Source organism: Dendrobates tinctorius, unplaced genomic scaffold, assembly GCF_039654945.1.
Source record: "Dendrobates tinctorius isolate UK_male_01 unplaced genomic scaffold, ASM3965494v1 ptg000028l, whole genome shotgun sequence".
Lineage (NCBI taxonomy): Eukaryota > Metazoa > Chordata > Amphibia > Anura > Dendrobatidae > Dendrobates > Dendrobates tinctorius.
The window spans coordinates 90,886,531-90,914,030 of record NW_027361696.1 but is presented as its reverse complement, the minus strand read 5'-3'; the positions used below and the strand labels follow the sequence as shown (position 1 = coordinate 90,914,030).

Here is a 27,500-nt window from a genome sequence, read left to right as displayed (position 1 = left end):
TACTATAGGAAATTTATTAAGAACTTCTCTATGATTGCCAAACCACTGACTGACATGACTAAGAAGGGTACCGACTTTTCTGACTGGTCTGAGCCTGCGGTACAGGCATTTGAATTCCTCAAGAATAGTTTTGCCTCAGCGCCCATTCTGGTGCAGCCCGATGTCTCCTTACTGTTTGTCGTGGAGGTGGATGCGTCGGAGGTTGGAGTGGGGGCTGTACTGTCTCAGGGCCCTTCTTGGGCCAAGTTGCATCCGTGTGCCTTCTTCTCCAAGAAGCTGTCGCCTGCGGAGCGTAATTATGATATTGGCAACAGGGAACTATTGGCCATCAAATTGGCATTTGAGGAGTGGCGACACTTCTTGGAGGGGGCTGTTCATCAGATTACTGTGATAACCGACCATAAGAATTTGCTTTATTTAGAATCTGCTAAGCGCCTGTCCTCCAGACAGGCTCGCTGGGCATTATTCTTCACCCGGTTCAACTTCATTGTTACCTATCGCCCTGGGTCGAAGAATGTTAAGGCAGACGCTTTATCCAGGTGTTTTCCTCGTGGAGAGTTATGTGAAGAGCCGGTGCCTATTCTCCAAAAGGGTGTGGTGGTATCTGCCATCACGACAGAGATTGAGGCAGAGATTGCGGAGGCTCAGGAGGTGGTACCGCCGGGGTTGCCTGCTAATAAATCTTTTGTGCCGCTACATCTACGCTCTAGAGTGTTGGGCGAACATCACGACACGGTACTGGCAGGTCATCCAGGGGTTAAGAGCACTCTGGAACTGGTATCGCGTCGTTTTTGGTGGCCTAAAATCCGGCAGGATGTGGCCTCATATGTGGCTGCCTGTAACACGTGCGCACGGGCCAAGACTCCTCGTTCCCGTCCCGCTGGTAGCTTGCAGCCTCTCGGGGTGCCCAGTAAGCCATGGACTGAGATTTCCATGGATTTTATTACTGACTTGCCCGCCTCGGCAGGGAACTCGGTCATTTTGGTAATTGTTGATAGGTTCTCCAAAATGTCACATTTCGTTGCTTTACCGTCTTTGCCCAATGCTAAGACTCTTGCTCAGATATTTATTCGCGAGGTGGTCAGACTTCATGGTGTCCCGTCTGACATTGTGTCGGATCGAGGTACGCAGTTTGTGGCAAAGTTTTGGAGAGCTTTTTGTTCTCGCCTTGGAATCAAATTATCTCATTCATCGGCTTTCCACCCTCAGTCGAATGGACAGACTGAGCGGATGAACCAAAACCTGGAGCAATACTTGCGCTGCTTTATTTCCGACAATCAGGAAGAGTGGTCAGAGTTTCTTCCTCTGGCAGAATTCGCAATAAACAACCATTGCCAGGAATCGTCTGGGAAATCTCCTTTTTTTTGTGTGTATGGTCAACATCCTCAATTTTGCACCTTGCGTCAGGGGTGCTCAGTTGGCGTCCCTGAGGAGGACTAGTTGGGAGCTCAATTGTCGTCTGTTTGGAGGAGAGTCAAGCAGCGCTTGTTGAAGGTGGGTTCCAGGTACAAACGGGTGGCTGACTGCAGACGTGTGCCAGGTCCGGACCTGTGTGTGGGTGATTGGGTGTGGTTATCTACTAGGAACATTAAGCTCAAGATACCGTCACTTAAGTTGGGTCCCAGGTTCATTGGCCCATTTAGAATCTCCGCAGTGATCAACCCCGTGGCATTTCGTTTGGAGTTGCCGGCTGTGTATAAGATTCATAATGTATTTCACAAAGCATTGCTAAAGAAGGTCGTGGGTTTGGTGGATGGTTCCCCCGGGCCACCACCTCCCGTCTTGGTGGATGGCGCGTTGGAATTTGAGGTGTCCAAAGTGGTGGACTCTAGGGTTGTGCGTCGCACTCTACAGTACCTGGTCCACTGGCGTGGCTATGGTCCTGAGGAGAGGACATGGGTGCCGGCCTTTGACATTCATGCTGATCGACTGGTTACTATGTTCCATCGTCGCCATCCGGACAAGCCAGGTCCTCGACATGGTGAGGTTCCGGAGGTCCCTCGTAGAAGGCGGGGTACTGTCATGTCGGACACTGTTCACACCAGGGTGTCCGGCAGACAGCGGTAATACCCTGTTGGGTATTCTGTTCCAGTCGGGATAGGGTTAACCAGGTTGTCATGCTGGCTGAGGGCTGGGCCACGCCCTAGGTCTTTAAATAGTTCGTCCTGACTATGGGCGTCGCCGACTATAGCTTTAGCCTAGTGCTAGCAATACCGGTCAGCAGTGGTGGTGTTGGAGCGTCTGATATCTGGTGCAGTATATCCCTCAGTGGTTCTTTCTCCAATCTGTTATATATATATTTGGTTGCCCTTGCACATTATTGTATTCCCTTGTGTATTTACTGTGTGGTGTTTTCTTTTACCCCTGTCCATACGTATTTGTGGGGTCTGGTGTCTGGTCCCCTCACTGGGTGGAGGGAGGTGGGTTCAGCTTAGGGCTGGACAGGAGACAGGGACAGGGTGGAGGCTCAGGCAGGCACACCTTCAGTGTAAACCCTGGGTAGAGGGACAGACAGGGTTCCCCTAGTCTGAGGGACATCACAGGGGTCCCGGGGTTTTTGCCTAAAGTAACCTAGGCATTCCATGACATTTGGGCTTCATGCTCGATTTTCTTCAGGGCAGGTGGAGCCTTCTGCCTGCCCAGGTGTTGACACTGTGGTGGAGAGAATGCACCAGATCTGGGACCAAGTGGTGGATAAGTTATCTCTCTCCCAGGAAAAGGCCCAGCGGTTTTCCAACCGACATAGGACCATTGGTCCCCAGTTTAAGGTTGGTGATATGGTTTGGTTATCATCAAAACATATCGCTACGAAAGTGGCTTCTCCTAAGTTTAAGCCTAGATTTATTGGACCTTACAAGATTTTGGAGATTATTAATACGGTCTCTTTTTGTTTGGCTCTTCCTGTCAGGATTATGGGTTATTAAGGGTTATGGTCAGGAGGATAATTCCTGGGTCTCTGCCTCTGATATTCATGCCAAAAGATTGGTGTGTGCCTTTCATCGGGCTCACCCTGATCGCCCTGGTGGCGTGGATGAGGGTTCGGTGACCTCTCCTCAAGGGGGAGGTACTGTTGTGAGTTCATTTTCCCCTTCACCATTGAGGTCTGATGAACTCCCTCTTCTAGTTAAGGAAGGTAGTGAGCCTGATTACAGAGCACCTGAGCAGAATGATGATGATTGGGTGACTGGAATTGCTGACTGGATATAAGGCAGCCCACGCTGTTATGATTGAGTCACCGTAGGAGGCAGACACAAAAATAGAAGCTACGTCCAGAAAACCAGAGAAGTTGGCAACTATCAGATTGCAGACCCCTGAACCTATCAACACAACTAGCAGTAGCCGTGGGGGGTTCCTACGATGCCCTAGACCCCTCGATCACAGCCGGAGAGCTAAATAGCCTAAAGAGAGAAAAGGAAATCTAAACTGCCCCAGAGCAGACCCCAAAGTAAAAGGCAGCCCCCAACATATAATGACGGTGAAGCAAGATGAAAAAACACTCACACAGATAGAAAGATAGGCTGAGCAAACGATGGGGCCCAAGCTAACTAAACAGAAAAGGAAAGGAAGGTTGCTGTCTGCAATCTGCCAAAACCCTATCAAAGACATAAGCCAACAAGCTGATATGGAAAAAGACCCTGAAGCAGCTAGGCTTCAAAAACTAAATCAGCACTCAGGTATTTTCAGAAGACAGAGCTAAAGGAATTCAGCTCACCCCAGCAGGGAATGGCAGAAATCCAGAAAAACAAAGCAAAACAAAGTCAAAGCACAAATGCAAAAAGCCGAGCAGAAAACTTAGCTTTAGAAGAGCAGGAATTCAGACTGGTCTCCAAGGATCCCACAGAGAAATCACCCGCAGGGCAGAAGGGCGTCGGCAGCCTTATATCCAGTCAGTAACTCCACTCAGCCAGTCATCATCATCAAACTCAGGTGTTTGATAATCAGGCTCACTACCTTTCTTTACCAGAAGAGGGAGTTCCTCGGGCCTCAGTAGTGAAGGGGAAAATGAACTCACAACACCACGCCCTTCTGCCTTGCCGGTGATTTCTCTGAGGGATTCTTGGAGAGCAGTCTGATTCCTGCTCCTCAAAAGCTAAGTTTTTCTGCTCTGCTTTTTGCATTTGTGTTTTGGTTTTGTTTTGCCTTGTTTTTCTAATTTCTGCCTTTCCCTGCTGGGTGAGCTGAATTCCTTTTTGCTCTGTCTTCAGAAAATACCTGAGTACTGATATAGTCTTTTTGAAGCCTAGCGTCTTCAGGGCTTTTTTCCCCTATCAGTCTGTTGGCTCTTGTTTTTGAGAGGGTTTTGGCGGATTGCAGACAGCAGCTTTTCTATCCTGTCCTATATAGTTAGCTTGGGCCCCATCATTTGCTCAGCCTATCTTTCTATCTGTGTGAGTGTTTTTTCATCTGGCTTCACCGTCATTATATGTTGGGGGCTGCCTATTGCTTTGGGGTCTGCTCTGGGGCAGTTTAGATTTCCCTTTCTGTCTTTAGGCTATGTAGTTCTCCGGCTGTGATCGAGGGGTCTAGGGCACCATAGAAACCCCCACGGCTACTGCTAGTTGTTGTTGTTAGTTTCAGGGGTCTGCAATCCGATAGCTGCCAACTTCTCTGGTTTTCTGGACTTAGCTAGCATTTCTGTTTTTGCCTCCTGTGGTGACTCATTCATAACACTGTTCCCCTGCTGTGCGGATGGCAAAGTCTCCTGCTGCCTCCAAAATCACGCAACATCTTATTTTCTACTTGCTCCAAGTAGGCCTCAGCCTGCTCGGAGCATTGATCCTGGGCTCCAACACAGCCAGTTGTAGCTTGGAAGTGGCGTCCGCACAGAAAGAAACACTCGCTCCGGTGTCAGTGGGGTTCAGTAACGCCAGCTGTTCCCCTGCTGTGCGGATGGCAAAGTCTCCTGCTGCCTCCAAAATCACGCAACATCTTATTTTCTACTTGATCCAAGTAGGCCTCAGCCTGCTCGGAGCATTGATCCTGGGCTCTAACACAGCCAGTTGTAGCTTGGAAGTGCCGTCCGCACAGATAGAAACACTCGCTCCGGTGTCAGTGGGGTTCAGTAACTCCAGCTGCTCCCCTGCTGTGTGGATGGCAAAGTCTCCTGCTGCCTACACAGTCACACTACTACTGATTTTTAACCATGGTCCACTTAGGCCTCTAGCTCTACTGTCTCTAGTATTTTCCCTGGCCTCCATCCCCGCCAGTTGCTGCTCTGAATTGGCGTCTGCACAATCCACACTTGTTCCTGGGTTCCAGGGGCTCTGTCACATCAGTGGATCCCCTGATGTGTGTCCGGCAATGTCTCCTGCTCTGTCCACATTCCCATTACTAGTAGTGTGAATGAGGACTGAGCAGGAAACCTTGCCGGACACACATCAGGGGATCCACTGACGTGACTGAGCCCCTGTAACCCAGGAACAAGTGTGGATTGGGCAGACACCACTTCAGAGCAGCAATTTGTGGGGTTGGGGGCCAGGGGAAATACTAGAGACAGTAGAGCCAGAGGCCTAAGTGGAGCACGGTTACAATCAGTTGTAGTGTACAACCGATGTAAAAACTTGCTCCAAGTAGGCCTCAGCCTGCTCCGTGATTGATCCTGGGCTCCAACATCGCCAGTTGCTGCTCAGAAGTGTCTTTGGCATGGGCACTCCCTCCTGCCCAGCCTGGTTCCAGCACGCCTGCTGTTTCCGGGTAGTGTCAACGTCACTTTGCCACCAATACGTTGTCCTGTCGTGTTGCGGTCGGGTTAGCAGAGTCTATGGTGCCTGCAGTTTCGTTGCTTCCTATGTGGGCTGCGGGTTCTGGTAATAAAGGCTGGTTCCGTAGTGCCAATAGGACAAGCACCCCCTGTAGGACTGTGGGTTTCGGTAACTGCGGCCGGCTCACGGCCTTGCAACTTTGTTTTTTTCCTGGGTACCTTCTGCTACCCATCCGGGTTCCAGCACCGTCAGCTGGTTCTCGGCAGAGTCTTTGGCCTAGGTGCCTCCTTCTTGGTATCCGAGTTCCAGCAACGTCTGCTGGTCCTTGGTAGTGCGTTGTAGCACAGGTACCTCCTGCTTAGTAATCGTGTTCCTGCACAGTCAGCTGGTCCACAGTTGTGCCATTGGCTCTTGTTCCTTCTGCTGCCCCTCCGGGTTCCAGTACTGTCAGCTGGTCCTCGCTAGTTCCATTTGCTATTGTTCCTTCTGCTACCCATCCGGGTTCCAGCACCGTCAGCTGGTTCTCGGCAGAGCCTTTGGCCTAGGTGCCTCCTTCTTGGTATCAGAGTTCCAGCAACGTCTGCTGGTCCTTGGTAGTGCTTTGTAGCACAGGTACCTCCTGCTTAGTAACCGTGTTCCAGCACCGTCAGCTGGTCCACAGTTGTTCCATTGGCTCTTGTTCCTTCTGCTGCCCCTCCCGGTTCCAGCACCGTCAGCTGGTCCTCGCTAGTTCCATTTGCTATTGTTCCTTCTGCTACCCATCCGGGTTCCAGCACCGTCAGCTGGTTCTCGGCAGTTCCTCAGCCTTCTTGTACCTTCTGCTACTTTTCCAAGTTCAAGCTTGTGGAAATGGTTTTTGATTCTCACTCTGGATCTCCCTGACAATGACCCTGAAGACGATGACCCTGAAGACCACACAGAAGAATACCTAAAAGATGACCCTGAAGAAGATGACCAAGAGGACAAAGAACATGAAGACAACCACCAAGATGCAGAACAACAAGAGACAGAAGAACAAGAAGCATAAAAACCAAAAGCAGAAGAACATTAAGCATAAGACTAAAAATCTGAGCAAATGATATTATCTAATTTATAAGCAGAAGAAGACTAAGCAGTGTATGGGGGTGAGTCCGTTCCTCCTCGTGGTGCCCCTGGAAAAGGCCTGCTGCTGCAGGCCCAACTGAACGCGGACAAATCCTGTTGTAAATCTTTTGTGACAGGCTGAACGGAAGGTGTAATCTTCAAACTGTTATAGATTACAACTACAGGAACGCCAGACACAAATAAGAATATGATTAAGAAGAAGAATAGGAAGAAGATGAAGAAGTAGAATATGAAGAAGAATAATAGTTGAATAAGAAGAATATGAAGAATGTAAAAAAAAATAAAAATAGGAAGAAGGTGAAGAAGAAGAAGAAGAAGAAGAAGGAGAAGGAGAAGAAGAAGAAGATGAATAAGGTGAAGAAGTGGATGAAAAAGATGCTGCTGCTGAGATGATGAAGGAGAAAGTGTGGGAGAAGTAAAAAAGAAGTTGAAGAGCATGGAAGTAGTGAAACATACATATCTGACAAAATGTTAAAGACTTTAACATAGTCAATATCTTTGTAACTACGAACGTCTTAAAAAAAAAAAAAATTACTGCTATTCCATTTGATTGGGCTAAACCTCTATGCCTTTAATGTCTCCTACACCTCCCACAATACATTCTACATTATTATTAGTTGTTTTTCTTCACGTAGAATTAACCTACAGGGAAAAAAATGTTTTTTTTTTTAATTCCGATATTTCTGTTCCATTGACTTGAATGGGACTTCCGGGATAGGAATCGGCGATACCCGATACTTTTTTTTAGATCGGCTGATCCATTCCGATCCGATATTTTTCAGTATCGGGTGGTATCGCTCAACACTACCAACAAGGAGTGTTCACATTTCCAAAAATTATTGGCAGACACCACCAAAGTGGCATAAATTACACCACAGTAGAAATAGTATAATAGGGACCGACAGTTCTTCCACTACACCCAACACAGCAGATGGACACCGAACAAGGAGTGTTCACATTTAAAGAAATCAAGACCTTATACCACAGAAGTGACATCAATTTCACCACAGTAGAAATAGTATAATATGGACCGACAGTTCTTCCACTACACCCAATCCAACAGATGGACACACAACCAACAATGTTCACATTTAAACAACGGAGGGCCTTACACCAAAGAAGTGGCATCAATTTCACAAGAGTAGAAACAGTCTAATAGGGACCAATAGGTCTCCACGAAACCCAATCCAGCAGAAGGACACCCAATCAGGAGTGTTCACATTTTAAAAAATGAGCGCCTGACACCACTGAAGTGGAATAACTGTCACGAGAATAGAAGTAATATAATTGGGACCCAGACATCTTCCACTACAGTTAATCCAGCAGATTTAGACCAACCACGACTGTTCACATTTCCACAAATTTGTGTTAACATCAGCAGCAGCAGCCACACTAAAGATATCACAGATTGCAGTTACGTGACATTAATGCATCACACTATAAAATGAAATATCACCTAGTCTGTACAATCTGTGATTGGGGTGTAAGAGTCCTTGGAGATCCATGACTTGTTCATCTTAATGAAAGTTAGGCAGTCTACACTTTCAGGGGACAGCCGGCTGCGCTTATCCGTCAAGACACCACCAGTAGTGCTGAAGACACGTTCTGAGAGAACACTGGCTGCCGGGCACCATAAAAGCTCCAAGGCATGTGAGGCGAACTCAGGCCACTCATCAATTTTAGAAGACCAAAATGTGAAAGGGTCCAAACCCTCCCTGATGGTATTGATATTTAGTTCTAGATACTCCTGCACCATCCTTTCAATTCATTCATCATGTGTAAGACTTGGATTCTGTTGTGCTGTTGCACGAGTTGGTCTAAAAAAAGTGTCAAAGGACTCACAGAAATTGCTTCTTCCACTTCCACCTTTACTGCTGCTAATGTCTTGGCATTGACGAATTGACATGCCGAAGGTTGGACGTCTATAGCTGCGATGCCAACTGTGTGCTTCATTGCTTTTTTGGGGAATAGCTCTCTTGAGGTTCTGTAAAAGCGTGTTTCGATACTCAAACATTCACGGATCCCTTTCTAGGGCGGGGATCATCTGGCAAAATTTGGTTTTAGAACGTGGATCTAACAAAGTGGCAACCCAGTAGTCATCATTATTCCTAATCATAACTATATGGGGATCATGTTGCAGATACTGCAGCAAGAAGGGACTCATATGTCAGGCTCTACGATGAGATCCAAGCCCATGCTGTGTTGGTGGCTGGGTAACAATTAGACTTGTTTCCTCCATTCCCTCCCACCAACCACGAACAACAGAGAGGGGAGGATTATCCTCTTCATCCAACAATTGCTCACCCATCACCTCTTCCTCCTCCATTTGTTCCTTGGATCTTGTACCTTCGATAACAGTTTGTCTATTATCACCAGCCACCCTCGATCGCAGTAATCTACCCTCCCTTGGCACCCGCCTGTGTGACGACAGTCTTGAACTTAGAGACAATGTTATCCCTTCCGCATCCTCCTGTGCTTTCTCCTATTCTTCTGGGACCACCATCTCCTCCGCAGGCTAAGCAAAGTCTGCTCCAGCATATAGGTGACCAGAATAATGATGCTGATAACGTCGTCATCAACACTAACCATCTTAGTAGCCATTTTGAAACAGTGCAGAGGTTCTTAATCTGTGTCCACTCTGTAAACGTGATATGCGCCACATCTGTACTGCGTTGGCCCAGGCTATACAACATGACATACTGCATCAGGGGTCTTTGCGGCTGCCACAGTCACTAAAACAGGTACAGACTGGAATTCCAACGTGTCGGCACATCGCATATCAACCTGTTAACTGGCATGGACAAAGACCTTTGTATTGATGACAGTTGATGACCAGAGCAGAAAAGAGCACATGGCTTATGTGCTTTTTGGAGCAGCTCACCCAAGGCAGGATAGTGACGGAGAAAATGCTGTACCACCAGGTTGAGGACGTGAGCTATGCAAGGCATGTGTGTGAGCTTGCCTCGCCATAGGGCCGCCTCCACGTTCGCACCTTTATCGGACACAGCCTTCCCTGGATGCAGGTTCAGTGGAGACAGCCATTGGTCAAACTCAGCCACAACTCCACAACTCTTGTGTTGTCCACAACTCTTCAGCTGTATGACTGCAATCTCCAAGGCATATCAATTTTAAGACTGCCTGATTGTGGTGAGACCTGGTTGCGCAGTAAGTGGTGGGGGTTCACTCTGCACTGTGGGAATGAGTGTCTCGTTAAGGCAGAGGTTGAGGGTGCAGATGGAGGCCCTAGAGGAGATAGAGGAGGCAGAAGCAGTGGAGGAAGTGTTAAATGTAAAGGTTTGTACGGCAAACCTTGGGGATTCCAAGACTTGTGGAGCAGCGCCTGTCCCCACAGCCACCTGAGTCACCCAGTGCCTAGTCATTGAGATGTAACGCCCTTGGCCATGCTTACTGGTCCAAGTGTCTGTGGTGAAAAGCACCTTGGCAAACAGAGATTTTGTCAAGGAACAGGTAATGTTGTCTGTCATGCTGGTTTAGCACAGGCACAGCTTTCTTAGAAAAGTAATGGAGAATAGGTAATTGGTACTGGGGGACTGCGATGGCCATCAACTTTCGGAAACCGTTTGTAGCTACCAGGCAGAAAGGTAGCATTTCCGTGGCCAACAGATTGGAGATGGTGGAGTTCAACCTCTTAGCTTTGTTATGCATAGGAGGAAACAATCTTTTACGTGACCACAACTGTGGAACCGTGGGCTGGCTGCAGTGCAGAGAGAGGGTGGAGTACGGTGAACCGGACAAACTGCTGGACCATGAGAGAGGTGCAGGAAGAGAGGGTATTGTGGATATAGAAACTTGCGATGTGCTCGTTTCTCTGAGATCGGTCAAAAACAGCAAGCATGTCTGCTTCTATTACAGGTGCAGTCGGGCTCTCAGTCAGCCTGACTGGAGCGGGTAAAGAATCTGAAGTTCTGCGGTCGAAGACCTGCGTCTCAATAGTTGGTACAGTAACAGAGGAGGAGGAAGAAGCAGCAGATGCAATTGATGGGGCAGCTGATCGTTGTTGAGGTCCGCTGGTCCGCATTTTTGCGCAGTGGGATTTCCACAGTAAAGCAAGTTTATTGTGCATGTAAATATTCATACATGTAGAAGTAGAATTATTGCACTTTTTACTTCAACTCAGTTTTTTCTTGCAGAGTTGGCAGATTACATGAGTTGGCTCATGCTTTGCTGTGTCAAAAAAGGCCAAGGCTAGGCAACCCTCCTGCAGACGCTGCTGATCAGAGGCACAGTTGTGGCTGAGGATGCATCGCTCGTCGTGGCTGCATCACTACGTCTCTGCGACAAACGGCGCAACGTAACCTCCTTGTCTTCCTCCTCAGATGACCTATTCAGTTTTGTGCCTCTATGCTCACACCAACTAGGATCTAATCGCTCATCATCATCATCCTCTGTGTTATCACATTCCTCACCCTTGGAGTCACCCTCCTCCTCTTCTTGTCCTGACAGCACAGTACAGTCAGTAAAGTCAGGTCCCTTACTGTATGACATTAATAGCAGAAGACTTTTTTGTGGCCTATGGGTGAGGCCTCTATAACACACTAGAAGCTACAAACTATTTTTAAAGTCAAGTCCCTTACTGTATGCCGTTAATAACAGAATAATTTTTTGTGGGCTATGGATCAGGCCTCGATAACACACTAGATGCTGCAAACTATTTTTAAAGTCAGGTCCCTTACTTTAAGAGGTTAATAACAGAAGAATTTTTTGTGTCCTGTGAATCAGGCCTCTACAGCTTAATTTCAACCCAACCAAATAACTACGTGTGATACGGCTGGTTGTCTAACTTTTTGCAACTGAAAAATTATAATTTTTTTTTAATGTGCCTCAGGTCTGCAGACAGGTTCATATCACCGCCACAAAATGACAACGTGGGATACAGCAGGTTATTTCACATTTAGCAACAGAAAAAATTATAACTTTTCTTTAATGAGCCTTAGGTCTGCAGACAGTTTTATATCACCACAGCACTAAATGACAAGGTGGGATACAGCATGCTGTATAATATTTTTTCACTAGCTATCTCTGATTTAGAATGCTATACTCGTGCATGGAGCACAACAGAAGCAGTGCACAACACGTGCCCTGCTGGCTTTCTTTGTGGACCTCAGTAATGTCCAAAAAAGAAAAAACTGCTGAAGGTAAATTTAACAACCACACTGGACAGTAGCTCGTTACACTATCTGACTGATATATAACCGCCTAACTAACTAGCTAAAATCTTGCTGTTACCAGTGCAAGTGTCAGGAGCAGCACCTCTGTGCTGTTACAGTGTCAAAATGGCGCTAAAACAAGATGTCCACTATTTATATGGAGAGGGACATGTGATTTCAGCAGCCAATGACACAAGCCGTAGTGTCAGGACATTGTGGGTGTTTGCTGCGCCTTGATTGGCTAGCCGCAATGTGCACACATTAAGTTAGGGAAAAAAATGACTGCTTACAAAGACATGTGCCAAACACTCATGATACACCACCATTATAGTTGCTGAAGTGCTGAAAATATTTTTGTGGCAACGCAAATAATTTCCCGCACTTTTACCGAATGCTACCGATTTTATTAAGTTGTGCTTGGGTTTCCGATCATGAATCCGAATATGCCATATTCATGCCGAATTTATATTTGACAATCGTTTTCCGTACAAATTCACTCATCACTAGTTGTGACACCACGGTCGGCTGCTGTATGATATTCGTATTCTGAGTGCCATTTGGTGGGTTACTTGGAAGCTGCTAGGGGTCTGTGCTGGAGGTTTTGTTGGTGTTTAGCTCTCTCCTCACTTGTATTAATCACTTTCATTGATTTCAGGTTTACTAATTTTGTTGGGTTGTATTAGGCACAGTAGCAACCTGGCCAGATGGTGTCATTTTGTTTGCACTCCTTGTTTTGGTGGTCCCCTCCTGTTTCAGTTATTCAGGTGTTTGTGTTTTTTGGTTTGCTGTCTCCTATCTCAGCCTGGTATTCTGCTGTGGTCTCCTATTTCCCGTAGAGGTGACATATAGTCACATTTCTATTTCCTTATCTCAGTAATTACTTGGTGTTTTTGAAGCTCTGCCCCAAATAGCACAGTTGCTTTCCAATTGAAGAAAAAGTTATATGTAGAGCAAGGTGGTTCAGCATCCACCAATAAGAATGTAACAAAACTTCCATTTATCTGAATTAGGTTAAAACACAGAAAAAACTAATTATAACTTTTGGGACACCGGGTCTACGTGTTAGGAGTACCTTACAGTGCTGGACTTGGGAAGGTGAGTATCGGCTGAGTTTGTTAATTTAAGTATTTTACAGAGTTTGGAACCAACTTTCATGAAATAGACAATTCCTTTAAGGCTCTAAAATGATACTGGTTTACATGGTAGCTACTTGAAGGTGGTACTGAAGTGTTTTCTCCTTCTGGAGGAGAGCTATTACCATATTATTTCCTAGGAATCATTGCTCTAAAAAGTCCCCACTAGCTAGATATCGTCAAGGAAAATCACTACCTTTTGTGAAGTATTTTTTAAACCCTTTTAACGTAAGATATAACTTGGAACTCACCCTGTTCCAGGTGGCTGTATCTCAAAGGCTGATGGGCGCAAGTCAACCAACTGTCCTAGAAGAACTCGAGCTGTTTCTTGTGGGTCATATGGTTTGTCATAGTTCTGAAAGAGCAAAAACGTAAAAATAAGCGATCTATTTGATATATTTCTGAAGAGGATTTTAATGATTTAAATATCTAAGGATGACTAATTAGATGTAAATGAGCCAACGAACAACTGTTTCTCAATGGTTTCAAACTCAGCGCAGACTACATAGGAAATATTGGATTTCTCGACCGATGATGCAAAGAGAGCTGCCACACCAATCCTATGATTGCGAACAAGTTCTCTGTTCATAAGACTGCAGTGGTGACATTCCATCTACACCATATGACCGCTGCAGCCAATCCCTGGCTCCTTCAGTGACGCTGACGTAGACAACACCAGACTGCCGAGACAAATGATTGGCTGCAGTGGTCATGTGTTATAGAGGAGATATCACTGCTGCAGTCATATGTACAAAGACCATAGGAGAGCAACTGAAAGGTAGCATTGCAATGGAAGGTGCTTAAACAGGTAAGAAATGTTTTATCATGTTATTTTTAAGCATGATTTGCAGTTGCTAGACAGCCTGAATACATATGGGGGTTGCCTGTTTGTTAGGCAATTCCCTCATGTATTAAGGCTGTCTAGCAGCCACAAATCATGCAGCTGAGGCGACAAAAACTAAATCTCCAAACACGTCAAAATACTCGGAGACCACCTGAGCATGCTTGGGGATACTCGAGTAACGAGTGTACTTGCTCATCACTAGTCTTTACCAACAGAGGGTGGCTCATAGATTCTATGTGGGACTTTCTTTGGGCTTGTACACATAATTACCCTTTAAGCATAATTTTATGTTCTTGGTGAAGAACAGAAAAATTAGCACTAAATAAAAACGCTCATATCTCTGGAGCCATATGACCTTTTTAAAAATGCGGAATACTCAGGGGAACTAAGGGAATAAATTAAGAGCAAAATCTGGTCACTTTAGGCCTCGTGATAGGTCCTACTCAGGTCCTAGAAAATTTCTTTAGTGCTATTTATGTAATTATACATATATCAAAAATTTGAAAGAACTGCAGTAATTAGGATTTTACACCTGAAGTAAAAAAAAAAGGCAAGTCTAATGTAGAAAATACAAAGTTTTTTAAATAATAAAAAATGTTCTCTCAAAATGTACAACTTTATCAAAAGTGCACTGAATCGCTAAACTTTCCCTTAGACCTTCTTCTTCTTTTGCACTGTATCCTCGGAGGGTGTGTACCAATTCATTTTATTAGTTGCAGCACAATAATACTTATAAGACAATTCTAATTGATTCCAATTCTTACAAGACCCTTCATGAATATAATTTTTCTTAGTTATTAGCATTAATCAGGGGGTTTTCATGTTGTTTTTGAGGGCATCAGAGATAAAGGAAGGTTGCAGGCTCTGGGAGCATATATTTCTAAGCCGATGTTGTATCTACTGGGCAAGTAGACTGAACGCAATGAAAGTTTATTTTAACCTTGGAAAAAAATGGTATAATTTTGCTTCTAGAACTGAACTGAGATTTTGTCCTTATAGGATGGTCGCACAACGAGCCGGCTGCTTGTGTGTTCTCACAAGGGAATATATCAGACTGAGTACATTTTGTAAAACATGCTTTGTCCTTGATAGCGGATTACCCATTCTAACCATGCATTGTTCTTAGTGATGTTCCTACATGTAATGATGAGGGGATTCTATCTACCTTAGAGTCAAGGAAGGACTGGGCAGCCAGAAGCTCGTTAGTTTTCTGCTCAATGAGGCCAAGGTACTGCATTATGTTTGCTTCACGAATGCTAGATGAAGAGCCCAACATTTCGTCCAGGACAGAGCGGTCACAATTTATCTTCTTGAACAAGGAATCAATTCCTAAGAAATAAGAACCATTACTTTAGCAGAAGGTAGAAGTCCAGCTTCATTATTTACCTGTAAATGCATACAGGCATAGGAGTGGTATGATAAAAAAAAACACGGAGGGTAATATGGAAAAGATTGATGCCACTATGGATTGTGATGTTACAGTAAACTTGGTTTAAACTTGGAATCAAAAGTGCATGAATGATACATAGTAAGTATATTGTACTTTAAAAGTAACTGCACACTACAAACTTCACTTTATTCTTGATATAATGGAAAAGGCAGAGCTTACTGGGGCTTCATAGCAGCACACAGAGCCCTTTATGGTTCCATACTACTGTACAGAGCGCCTATAAAGTGCTTCTGTGCTTCTTGTGACTCCATATTATATGAGACATTATCTGCAAGAACCAATGATTCTTCGGGGCAATAATACCATATTCAATGGCACATATTTGATTTTGTGTCAATGAAAAAATGTATGAATCTTAAGACATAAGAATTTACTGTAGGTTTATTTGTGATGGGTACATAAGCCCTGTAAGTAAAATCTAAGAATGCAGTTTTTGTCCTTCCATTGCTATTCATCTAGGGCATATTTACAAATTGAGGTTCATGGCTTCATCATAAGCTTCCATGAGATGGTGTCCATCAGCAAGTGTAAATGAAATAGTGTCCATCAGCAGCTGGAATTATATTTTGTCTATCAGCTACAATGAGTTAGGGTCCATCATCAGCTACTTTGAGATGGAGTCCATCAGCAGCTACATTGAGATGGAGTCCATCAGCAGCTACATTGAGATGGAGTCCATCAACAGCTACATTGAGATGAATCCCATCAGCAGCTACAATGAGATGGAGTTCATCAGTAGCTACAATGAGGTGGAGTCCATCATCAGCTACAATGAGATGGAGTCCATCAGCAACTACAATGAGATAGAGTCCATCATTTGCTATATTGAGATGGAGTCTATTAGCAGCTTCAATGAGATGGAGTCCATCAGCAGCTACAATGAGGAGGAGTCCATCAGCAGGTACAATGAGAAGTAATCTGTGCAGGCTGGGGGTGCGAAAGCAGAGTGCGCCAGAGGCAGAGCAGTGTGCATCATGTAAGAAGCAGGCTGCAGCACTGCGCTCCAGGAGAGAGAGAACTCCCCGTCAGAGGACGGGGGCTGAAGGACGAGATATAGAAAGCGCTGTATGTGAATACATGGACTCGGTAGCCCCTGTGACAAGAGGAGGCTTTCCCCCTGACGGTGACAGGCCAGAGTCCCTGAGTGTGGCAGAGAGACTTTTCAGTGTGCGCAGCATCGTTCCTGCGGATAGAGTGTTAGCTTTACATACAGAGACTAAGAACAGGGGAGACTCAGGTTCACAGCGTCTCCCTGCTTCCTGCTTTAACCCTGGAGTTCCCGGTATCAAAGAGATGAGAGACTACAGAGACTTCAAGTGCCGCTGTTGACGGTGCCAACGTTGGAGAAAGAGACCCTGCAATCATGACTTCACCGGACTGATAAGCTACAAGAATTCCTGTTTAACCATTTCTACTCTGCTTAACTTTTTGATAGCTTTACCTTGCCTTTTGTGTACCGTTTTACCATTTACCCTATCACTTTTAACCCCCACTGCTTCTCCCTGCATGGAGAGTCTATACTCTTTAACCCCTTCCTGACATCAGACATACTATCCCGTCCATGGGACCCGGGCCCCTATGTCCATGGACTGGATAGTACGTCTAGAGCGATCAGCGGCGTCCACGTGGTGAGCGCCGCTGATTGCGGCCGGGTGTCAGCTGATTATCACAGCTGACACCTGGCACTATGTGTCAGGGGTGGTCACAGACCACCCCCCGACACGTTAGCCCCTTGCACACCGCGATCAAACATGATCGCGGTGTACCGGGAGTTAAAGGGAAGCATCGGCAGGGAGGGGGCTCCCTCCGTGCTTCCCTGAGCCCCCCACGGCAGCGCAATGTGCAGCGCTGCTGCGGGGGACTCCTTTCCTCCAGGCCCCCGGATCCAAGATGGCGACGGGGGCCTTCGGGGGCCTGGAGGAAGCTGGCTTCCTCAGTGCCTGCAAAGCGCAGGCATGAGGAAGCCTTGTGCACTGCCTGTGACAGATTGCTGATCTGTCACAGTGATCTGTGATGTGACAGATCAGCGATCTGTCACAGGACAGTGATATCCCACCTGGGACTATGTAATAAAGTAAAAAAAAAATTTAAAAAAAGTGTAAAAATAATTTTAAAAAAATCGCCAAATAAATTAGTAAAAAAAAAAAAAAAAATTCCCCAATAAATTCATTTTTTGAAAATAAAAAAAACCCAAAACAATAAAAGTACACATATTAGGTATTGCCGCGTCCGTAATGACCCGCCCTATAAAACTGTCCCAATAGTTAACCCCTTTAGCGAACCCCTTAAAAAATAAAAATAAAAAACGAAGCAAAAAATAATGATTTATTATCATACCGCCAAACAAAAAGTGTAATAACGCGCGATCAAAAAGACGCATATAAATATCCATGGTACCGCTGAAAACGACATCTTGTCCCGCAAAAAACGAGCCACCACACAGCATCATCAGTGAAAAAATAATTATTTTTTATATAAAATAGTTTTCATTGCATAAAACCGACAAAACATAAAAAAACGACCTAAATGAGGTATCGCTGTAACCGTACTGACCCGAAGAATAAAACTGCTTTATCAATTTTACCGCACGCGGAACGGTGTAAACGCACTCCCCCAAAAGAAATTCATGAAACGCTGGTTTTTGTTCATTCTGCGTCACAAAAATCGGAATAAAAAGTGATCAAAAAATGTCACGTGCCCGAAAATGGTACCAATAAAAACGTCAACTCGTCCTGCAAAAAATAAGACCTCACATGACTCGGTGGGTTAAAATACGGAAAAATTATAGCTCTCAATATGTGGTGATGCAAAAACTATTTTTACAATAAAAAGCGTCTTTTAGCGTGCGACAGCTGCCAAAAATAAAAACCACCATAAATAGTAAATCAAACCCCCCGTTATCACCCCCTTAGTTAGGGAAAAATAATAAAATTAAAAAAATGTATTTATTTCTATTTTTCCATTAGGGCTAGGGTTAGGGCTAGGGTTAGGGTTAGGGTTAGGGCTAGGGCTAGGGATAGGGTTAGGGTTAGGGCTTGGGTTAGGGCTGAGATTAGGGTTAGGGGTGTGTTGGGGTTCGGGTTGGAGTTAGAATTGGGGGTTTCCACTGTTTGGGCACATCAGGGGCTCTCCAAATGCAACATTGCGTCTGATCTCAATTCCAGCCAATTCTGAGTTGAAAAAGTCATATGGTGCTCCTTCCCTTCCAAGCTCTGCCATGCACCCAAACAGTGTTTTACCCCCACATGTAGGGTATCAGCCTACTCAGGACAAATTGCAAAACAATTTTTGGGGTCCAATTTCTCCTGTTACCCTTAGGAAAATAAAAAATTGGGGGCAAAAATATCATTTTTGTGTAAAAAAAATGATTTTTTTATTTTCACGTCCGAGCGTTATAAACTTCTGTGAAGCACTTGGGGGTTCAAAGTGCTCACCACACATCTAGATAAGTTCCGTGGGGGGGTCTAGTGTCCAAAATGGGGTCACCTGTTGGGAGTTTCAATAGTTTAGGTACATCAGGGGCTCTCCAAACGCACATGACACCCGCAGACCATTCCATCAAAGTCTGCATTCCAAAATGGCACTGCTTCCCTTCCGAGCCCCGACGTGTGTCCATACAGTAGTTTTCTCCCACATATGGGGTGTCAGCATACTCCGGACAAATTGGACAACAACTTTTGTGGTCCAATTTCTCCTGTTACCCTTGGGAAAATGAAAAAATTGGGGACTAATTGATCATGTTTGTGGAAAAAATACAATTTTTTTATTTTCATGCCCGGGCATTATAAACTTCTGTGAAGCCCTTGGGGGTTCAAAGTGCTCACCACACATCTAGACAAGTTCCTTAGGGGTTCTCGTTTCCAAAATGGGGTCATTTGTGGGTGTTTCCACTGTTTAGGTACATTAGGGGCTCTCCAAAGGCAACATGACACCCGCAGACCATTCCATCAAAGTCTGCATTCCAAAACATCACTACTTCCCTTCCGAGCCCTGACGTGTGTCCATACAGTAGTTTTCTCCCACAAATGGGGTGTCAGCGTACTCAGGACAAATTGGACAACAACTTTTGGGGTTCAATTTCTCCTGTTACCCTTGGGAAAATAAAAAAATTGGGGACTAATTGATCATGTTTGTGGAAAAAATACGATTTTTTTATTTTCATGCCCTGGCATTATAAACTTCTGTGAAGCCCTTGGGGGTTCAAAGTGCTCACCTCACATCTAGATAAGTTCCTTAGGGGGTCTAGTTTCCAAAATGGTGTCATTTGTGTGGGGTTTCCACTGTTTAGGTACATCAGGGGTTTTCCAATCGCGACATGGTGTCCGATCTCAATTCCAGCCAAAAACGTCAAATGGCGCTGCTTCCCTTCCGAGCTCTGCCATGCGCCCAAATAGTGGTTTACCCCCACATGTGGGGTATCAGTGTACTCAGGACAAATTGCACAATAACTTTTAGGGTGCTGTTACCCTTGGAAAAATAAGAATTGAGGGTGAAAATATCATTTTTGTGGAAAAAATATGATTTTTTAATTGTACGGCTTTATGTTATAAACTTCTGTGAAGCCCTTGGGGGTTCAAAGTTCTCATCACACATCTAGATAAGTTCCTTAGGGGGTCTAGTTTCCAAAATGGTGTCATTTGTGGGGGGTTTCCACTGTTTTGGTACATCAGGGGTTTTCCAATCGCGACATGATGTCCGATCTCAATTCCAGCCAAAAACGTCAAATGGCGCTGCTTCCCTTCCGAGCTCTGCCATGCGCCCAAATAGTGGTTTACCCCCACATGTGGGGTATCAGCATACTCAGGACAAATTGCACAATAACTTTTAGGGTCCTGTTACCCTTGGGAAAATAAAAATTGGAGTGAAAAGATCATTTTTGTGGAAAAAATATGATTTTTTAATTGTACCGCTGTACGTTATAAACTTCTGTAAAGCCCTTGTGGGTTCAAAGTTCTCACCACATATCTAGATAAGTTCCTTGGGGGGTCTAGTTTCCAAAATGGGGTCACTTGTAGGGGGTTTCCACTGTTTAGGTACATCAGGGACTCTCCAAACATGACATGGCGTCCGATATGAATTCCAGCCAATTTTGCATTGAAAAAGTCAAACGGCGCTCCTTCCATTCTGAGCTCTGCCATGCGCCGAAACAGTCGTTCCCCCCCACAAATCAGGTATCAGCATACTCAGGACAAATTGCACAATAACTTTTGCAGTCCAATTTCTCCTGTTACCCTTGGTAAAATAAAAAAAATTGAACCTGAAGTATTTTTTTTGTGAAAAAAAGTTAGATGTTCATTTTTTTTTAAATATTCAAAAAAATTCCTGTGACGCACCTAAAGGGTTAATAAACTTCTTGAATGTGATTTTGAGCACCTTAAGGGGTGCAGTTTTTAGAATGGTGTCACTTTTGGGTATTTTCTATCATATAGACCCCTCAAAGTGGCTTCAAATGTGATGTGGTCCTAAAAATAAAATGGTGTTGTAAAAATGAGAAATCGCTGGTCAACTTTTAACCCTTATAACTTCCTAACAAAAAAAAATTTTGGTTCCAAAATTGTGCTGATGTAAAGTAAACATGTGGGAAATGTTAGTTATCAAGTTTTTGTGTGCCGTATCTCTGTGATTTAAGGGCATAAAAATTCAAAGTTGGAAAATTGCGAAATTTTCAAAATTTTTGCCAAATTTCCGTTTTTTTCACAAATAAACGCAAGTTATTTGAATGAAATTTTACCACTAACATGAAGTACAATATGTCACGAGAAAACAATGTCAGAATCACCGGGATCCATAGAAGCGTTCCAGAGTTATGACCTCATAAAGGTACAGTGGTCAGAATTGTAAAAATTGGCCCTGTCATGAACGTGCAAACCACCCTTGGGGGTGAAGGGGTTAAATAAACCCTTTAACTCTTGATCTGTCTTGGTTTCATGGTCACATCATCAGTACCTGCAGATTATTACATACCATCATCAGCACTTTCACTTCCAAGACCCTTACCACAGGTCTTACCCATTTTGTAATTACTAGGTCTGTTGAAGCCAAGTTTATTTTTTAGAAAAGAAAAAAGCAGTTTTTGTGAGTTTAATCCATCATGATGTAACAGAAACCACGCAAAGTGTATAGTTAACAATCAAATTCAATCCCAAAAAAAATATTCAGTGCTTTTTCTCAGTTTTAGAGATCACAGAAATGTGCACATAGTAGATAACACTCTATGGTTGAGAAATGGAAGCCTAACATTTTTTTTAAAAGCTTTTTATCAGTTTTAGAGATCACAGAAAGGTTCACAGACCATGTAACACTGTATGTCTGAGAAAGAGAAGCCTATAACATTTTTAAAAGCTTTTTAGCATGCCTTACACATCTTGAAGGTCTCTTGAAACCAAGTTTATTTTTAATAAAAGAAAAAAATTGGTAGTAAAAGCACTTTATGGGAGTTTAATACCACCGTAATGTAACAGAGCACAAAAGTGTATAGATGACAAGCAAATTAATTCCAGAAAAATGTTTCAGTGCATTTTTGGAGTGTTATGCACCACAGAAATGTAACACAAAGCACATATTTTATGGGTGAGAAATTTAACCCTGCAAAAATTTTAAATGCTTTTTTGGAGTGCTATATATCACGGAAGTGTACTTCAGACAATGTAATACTGTATGGTTGATAAATGTAAGACTGCAACATTTTTGAACACTTTTTTCAGTTTTATAGATCACGGGAAACGTCCCCCATACCAAGAAATAGTGTATTTAACTGTAATCTAGACAATTTTTTTTACGCTTTTTTGTTATGTTAGTTAATATCACAGATGTGTATCCCATGGAATAGAGTATGGATGAGAAATGTAATCCAGTTAATTTATTTAATGCTTTTTTGGAATGTTAGATATCACAGAAATGTACCACAGAACATGTGAAACTGTATGCTGAGAAATTGAAGCCTGCAAAATTTAAAGCTTCTTTTCAGTTTTATAGATCATGAGAAATGAACCCCACGTCATGTAATACTGTAAGGGTGACAAATTTAAGCCTGCAAAATTTTTAAAAGCTTTTTTGGAGTGTTATACTGTGTATATATATAAAAAATCCAGAACAGTGTATGGGTAAGACATTTAACCCAGCAAAATGTTTTAACAATTTTTTAGAGTGTTATAAAACACAAAAAGGTAACATGAATAACGTAATACTCAATGGATCAAATTATATTAAATTTTTTCAATCCCCCCTCCACAAAAACTACAGCTATATATTTACCAATGTACTGCACATACCTAATCCCTGTCTACAGACTGGATTCTGTCACTCTCCCTGCTCCTGCAACATTCTCTCCCTCCCTAGGCTAAATGCAGATTGTTTGTGAAACAATTAGCCCTGCTTCAGCACCAGTATCAACACTACAGGCCTCTGATTTGTTATACTGTGCACACATGCCTAAATAAGCACTCTATTCCTCCAATACGAACTGTCACATCAGTTCAGTGCAATGGCATCAGTGCGCTGAGCCGGGAGGCTCCTGTTTCTTAATATACCTCTGATGATGTCACACGGCCAGTTAATCACAGTCGTGCCACAACCAAGATGTCTACGGCAGTACAGTGATGGGCACACAATCCCCACATGCTTAGTAGCTCTGTAACAGGTGCCAAAAATGCAGAGCAGCGATTCAAGATTCGAGTTTGATATAGAGCACCGCCCATTACTTTCTGAGTTACGAGTACTTACGAGCACTGTGGTACTCATGTGAAAACCGAGTATCAGCGAGCAAGTGTGATGATTATAACAGCTGACATGTGCGGGGAAAGATGTAAGCTCTGCGCCGGACCCAAATCAAAGGAAGGGACACTTCCTTTTGGAAGTGCATTGAGCAGCAAGGTGGTGTGCTGTTGAAAGGGGAAAAAAAAAAAAAAAAAAAAAACTCTTTTAAATCTTCTTCCTGAGCGAGTGTGAACGAGCTGAGTGTGACCTGAGCGTAAGTGCGAACTGTGGTAAGTGTGTGACTTGAAATTCAGTGAAGAGGTATTTGGAAAACCTATAACAAATACCTGTGTGAGTTGCTGAATTGTAGGTTGCTGAGTGCTTTCTACCTGTTCAATTTTTGGGGGGGCTTTGGGGGCTTGTTTAACCTATATTTTCTCTCTTCAGGGTTAATCTCTTCTTTTACTATCTGTGTTTTTAAGGGTAAACTATATTGCATTTAAATCTAGAGGTGTAACTATATTCACAAGGGGTTAATTAAGGGTGGGAGTTCATACAGTAATTAAGGGTTTATAAGGGGCAGCTGGTTGGGGCTCAACTCCTTTTGGAAGTGCATTGAGCAGCAAGGTGGCGTGCTGTTGAAAGAGGGAAAAAAAAAAAAAAACTCTTTTAAATCTTCTTCCTGAGCGAGTGTGAACGAGCTGAGTGTGACCTGAGCGTAAGTGCGAACTGTGGTAAGTGTGTGACTTGAAATTCAGTGAAGAGGTATTTGGAAAACCTATAACAAATACCTGTGTGAGTTGCTGAATTGTAGGTTGCTGAGTGCTTTCTACCTGTTCAATTTTTGGGGGGCTTTGGGGGCTTGTTTAACCTATATTTTCTCTCTTCAGGGTTAATCTCTTCTTTTACTATCTGTGTTTTTAAGGGTAAACTATATTGCATTTAAATCTAGAGGTGTAACTATATTCACAAGGGGTTAATTAAGGGTGGGAGTTCATACAGTAATTAAGGGTTTATAAGGGGCAGCTGGTTGGGGCTCAACTCCTTTTGGAAGTGCATTGAGCAGCAAGGTGGTGTGCTGTTGAAAGGGGAAAAAAAACAAAACAAAACAAAAAAAAACTCTGTTAAATCTTCTTCCTGAGCGAGTGTGAACGAGCTGAGTGTGACCTGAGTGTAAGTGCGAACTGTGGTAAGTGTGTGACTTGAAATTCAGTGACTTTAGATTCAGAGAGTTTCCAAGGGAGGTCTTACTGAATTGCTGTTATAGTAATACTTTTTTTTTTTTTTTATTTATTTATTTATTTTTGCTTATCTTATTGTCTGGTGCAATCCCCATTAGGATGTGCTCCACTATTGCCAATGCCATCCAGTGCACGTCTTGCCGCATGTATGCAGTCCTTGAACAGCCGGTCGAGGGTGCATACTGCTGTGCAAGATGTGAGCACGTTGTGCATTTGGAAGCCCAGATACTGGATCTAAATGTGCAGCTGGCAACACTGAGATCCATAGACAATATGGAAAGGAGTCTTCTGCTCACTGAGCAGACGCTCAATGGGATAGAAGAGGGGGGGATGCTAGGTTGGAGCTGCAGGACAATGAAGCAGCTAGCTGGGTGACAGTTAGAAGGCGGGGTAGAGGGAAGAGCACCAGGGAGGCTAGTCCTGATCTGGCACACCCCAATAAGTTTGCAAAGTTGGCAGATGAGGGGAGTGTTAGTGCAAGAGTAGCACTGCTGCAGCAAGGCATGTCCTCTGAAAGCCGGAGGAGTGTCTTCTCCAGTAAGGGGGGAAATAGGAGAGCAGTGCAGGCCAGACAGGTTCTGGTAGTGGGAGACTCAATTATTAGGGGAACAGATAGGGCAATCTGTCACAAAGACAGGGATCGTCGAACGGTGTGCTGCCTACCTGGCGCTCGAGTCCGACACATCGCTGATCGGGTTGACAGATTACTGGGAGGGGCTGGTGAGGATCCAGCGGTCATGGTGCACATTGGCACAAATGACAAAGTTAGAGGTAGGTGGAAGGTCCTTAAAGATGATTTCAGGGAATTAGGCTGTAAGCTTAAAGCAAGGACCTCCAAGGTGGTATTTTCGGAAATACTTCCTGTACCACGTGCCACGCCAGAGAGGCAACGGGAGATTAGGGAGGTTAATAAGTGGCTCAGGAATTGGTGTAGGAAGGAGGGGTTTGGGTTCCTGCAGAACTGGGCCGACTTCTCAGTTGGCTACAGGTTCTACGCTAGGGACGGGCTGCACCTCAATGGGGAGGGTGCAGCTGTGCTGGGGGAGAAAATGGCTAGAAGGTTGGAGGAGTGTTTAAACTAGGGACGGGGGGGAGGGTATTCCTTTTATAGGAGGGGAAGACAGTGCAGATAGAGATCTGGGCACAAATAATGACATTGGGGGTGGGGGTGGCATGGGGGGTGGGGTTAGAACAGTTAATAATTTAAGAAAGAATAGAGGTACAGAGAGATACATAAAGTGCATGTATACTAATGCCAGAAGTCTCGCCAACAAAATGGAGGAATTGGAGTTAATGTTGTTGGAACATAATTATGACATGGTGGGGATATCTGAGACATGGCTGGATGAGAGCCATGACTGGGCAGTTAATTTACAGGGCTATAGTCTGTTCAGAAATGACCGTACAAATAAGCGAGGGGGAGGCGTATGTTTATATGTAAAATCATCCTTAAAACCCATCCTTCGTGATAATATATATGAATCTAATGAAAATGTAGAGTCCCTGTGGGTAGAGATAAGGGGAGGGGGGAAAAATAATAAATTACTGATAGGGGTTTGTTATAAATCTCCAAAAATAATGGAAGCTACAGAGAATATCCTCATAAAGCAAATAGATGAAGCAGCGACTCAAGGAGAAGTCATTATTATGGGGGACTTCAACTACCCTGAAATACATTGGGGAACCGAAACCTGCCGTTCCAGCAAAGGTAATAGGTTTTTGACTACTATGAGAGAACATTACCTTTCACAACTGGTTCAGGACCCAACAAGAGGGGGGGCACTGCTAGACCTAATATTATCCAACAGGCCAGACCGCATATCAAATGTAAGGGTTGGGGGTCACTTGGGTAATAGTGATCACAAATTAATAAGTTTTCATGTATCCTTTAATAAGATGTGTAGTAGAGGGGTTACAAGGACACTAAACTTCAGGAAGGCAAATTTCCAACGGATGAGAGATGATCTTGGTGCAATTAACTGGGACGATATCCTGAGACATAAAAATACACAAAGAAAATGGGAGACGTTTATTAGCATCCTGAATAGGACCTGTGCACAATATATACCGTATGGGAATAAACATGCGAGAAATAGGAGGAAACCACTATGGCTAAATAGAGCTGTAAGGGGCGCAATAAGAGATAAAAATAAAGCATTTAGAGAATTAAAGCAAGTAGGTAGTGATGAGGCATTAAATAAATACAGAAGATTAAATAAATTCTGTAAAAAGCAAATCAAGACAGCAAAGATTGAGACAGAGAGACTCATTGCCAGAGAAAGTAAAAATAATCCCAAAATATTCTTTAACTACATAAATAGTAAGAAGCTAAAAAATGATAGTGTTGGTCCCCTTAAAAATAGTCTGGGTGAAATGGTGGATGAGGATGAGGAAAAAGCCAATATGCTAAATGACTTTTTTTCAACAGTATTTACAGAAGAAAATCCCATGATGGATAACATGATCAGGGATAAAAATTCTCCATTAAATGTCACCTGCTTAACCCAGCAGGAAGTACGGCGGCGTCTACAAATCACTAAAATTGACAAATCCCCGGGCCCGGATGGGATACACCCCCGAGTACTGCAGGAATTATCACAGTCATTGATAGACCACTATTTTAAAATCTTTAAAGATTCCATAATAACAGGGTCTGTGCCACAGGACTGGCGTATAGCAAATGTGGTGCCAATATTCAAAAAGGGGACAAAAACTGAACTTGGAAATTATAGGCCTGTACGTTTAACCTCAACTGTGGGTAAAATCCTGGAGGGTTTTCTAAGAGATACTATACTGGAGTATCTGGAGAAGAATAACCTTATGACCCAATATCAACATGGGTTTACAAGAGACCGTTCCTGTCAGACTAATCTGATAAGCTTTTATGAAGAGGTAAGTTCCGGACTGGACCAAGGGAATGCAGTGGACGTGGTGTACATGGACTTTTCAAAAGCTTTTGATACGGTGCCACACAAAAGGTTGATACATAAAATGAGAACAATGGGGATAGGGGAAAATATGTGTAGGTGGGTTAAGAGCTGGCTCAGGGATAGGAAACAAAGGGTGGTTATTAATGGAGCACACTCGGACTGGGTCACGGTTAGCAGTGGGGTACCACAGGGGTCAGTTTTGGGCCCGCTTCTTTTTAACATATTTATTAATG

General features: G+C 43.9%; 1 protein-coding gene across 1 annotated transcript in view; it reads right to left on the bottom strand.

Moving 5' to 3' along the window:
* Positions 1 to 27,500, bottom strand: part of ODAD1 (outer dynein arm docking complex subunit 1) — a 263,115-nt gene that overhangs the window by 66,985 nt on the left and 168,630 nt on the right. Inside the window, exons 12-13 of the mRNA XM_073571160.1 lie at positions 15,117 to 15,280; positions 13,359 to 13,462 (exon numbers count right to left, since the gene is read on the bottom strand). Of these exons, the coding sequence (XP_073427261.1) occupies positions 13,359 to 13,462; positions 15,117 to 15,280 (268 nt within the window). The remainder of the gene's footprint in view (positions 1 to 13,358; positions 13,463 to 15,116; positions 15,281 to 27,500) is intronic.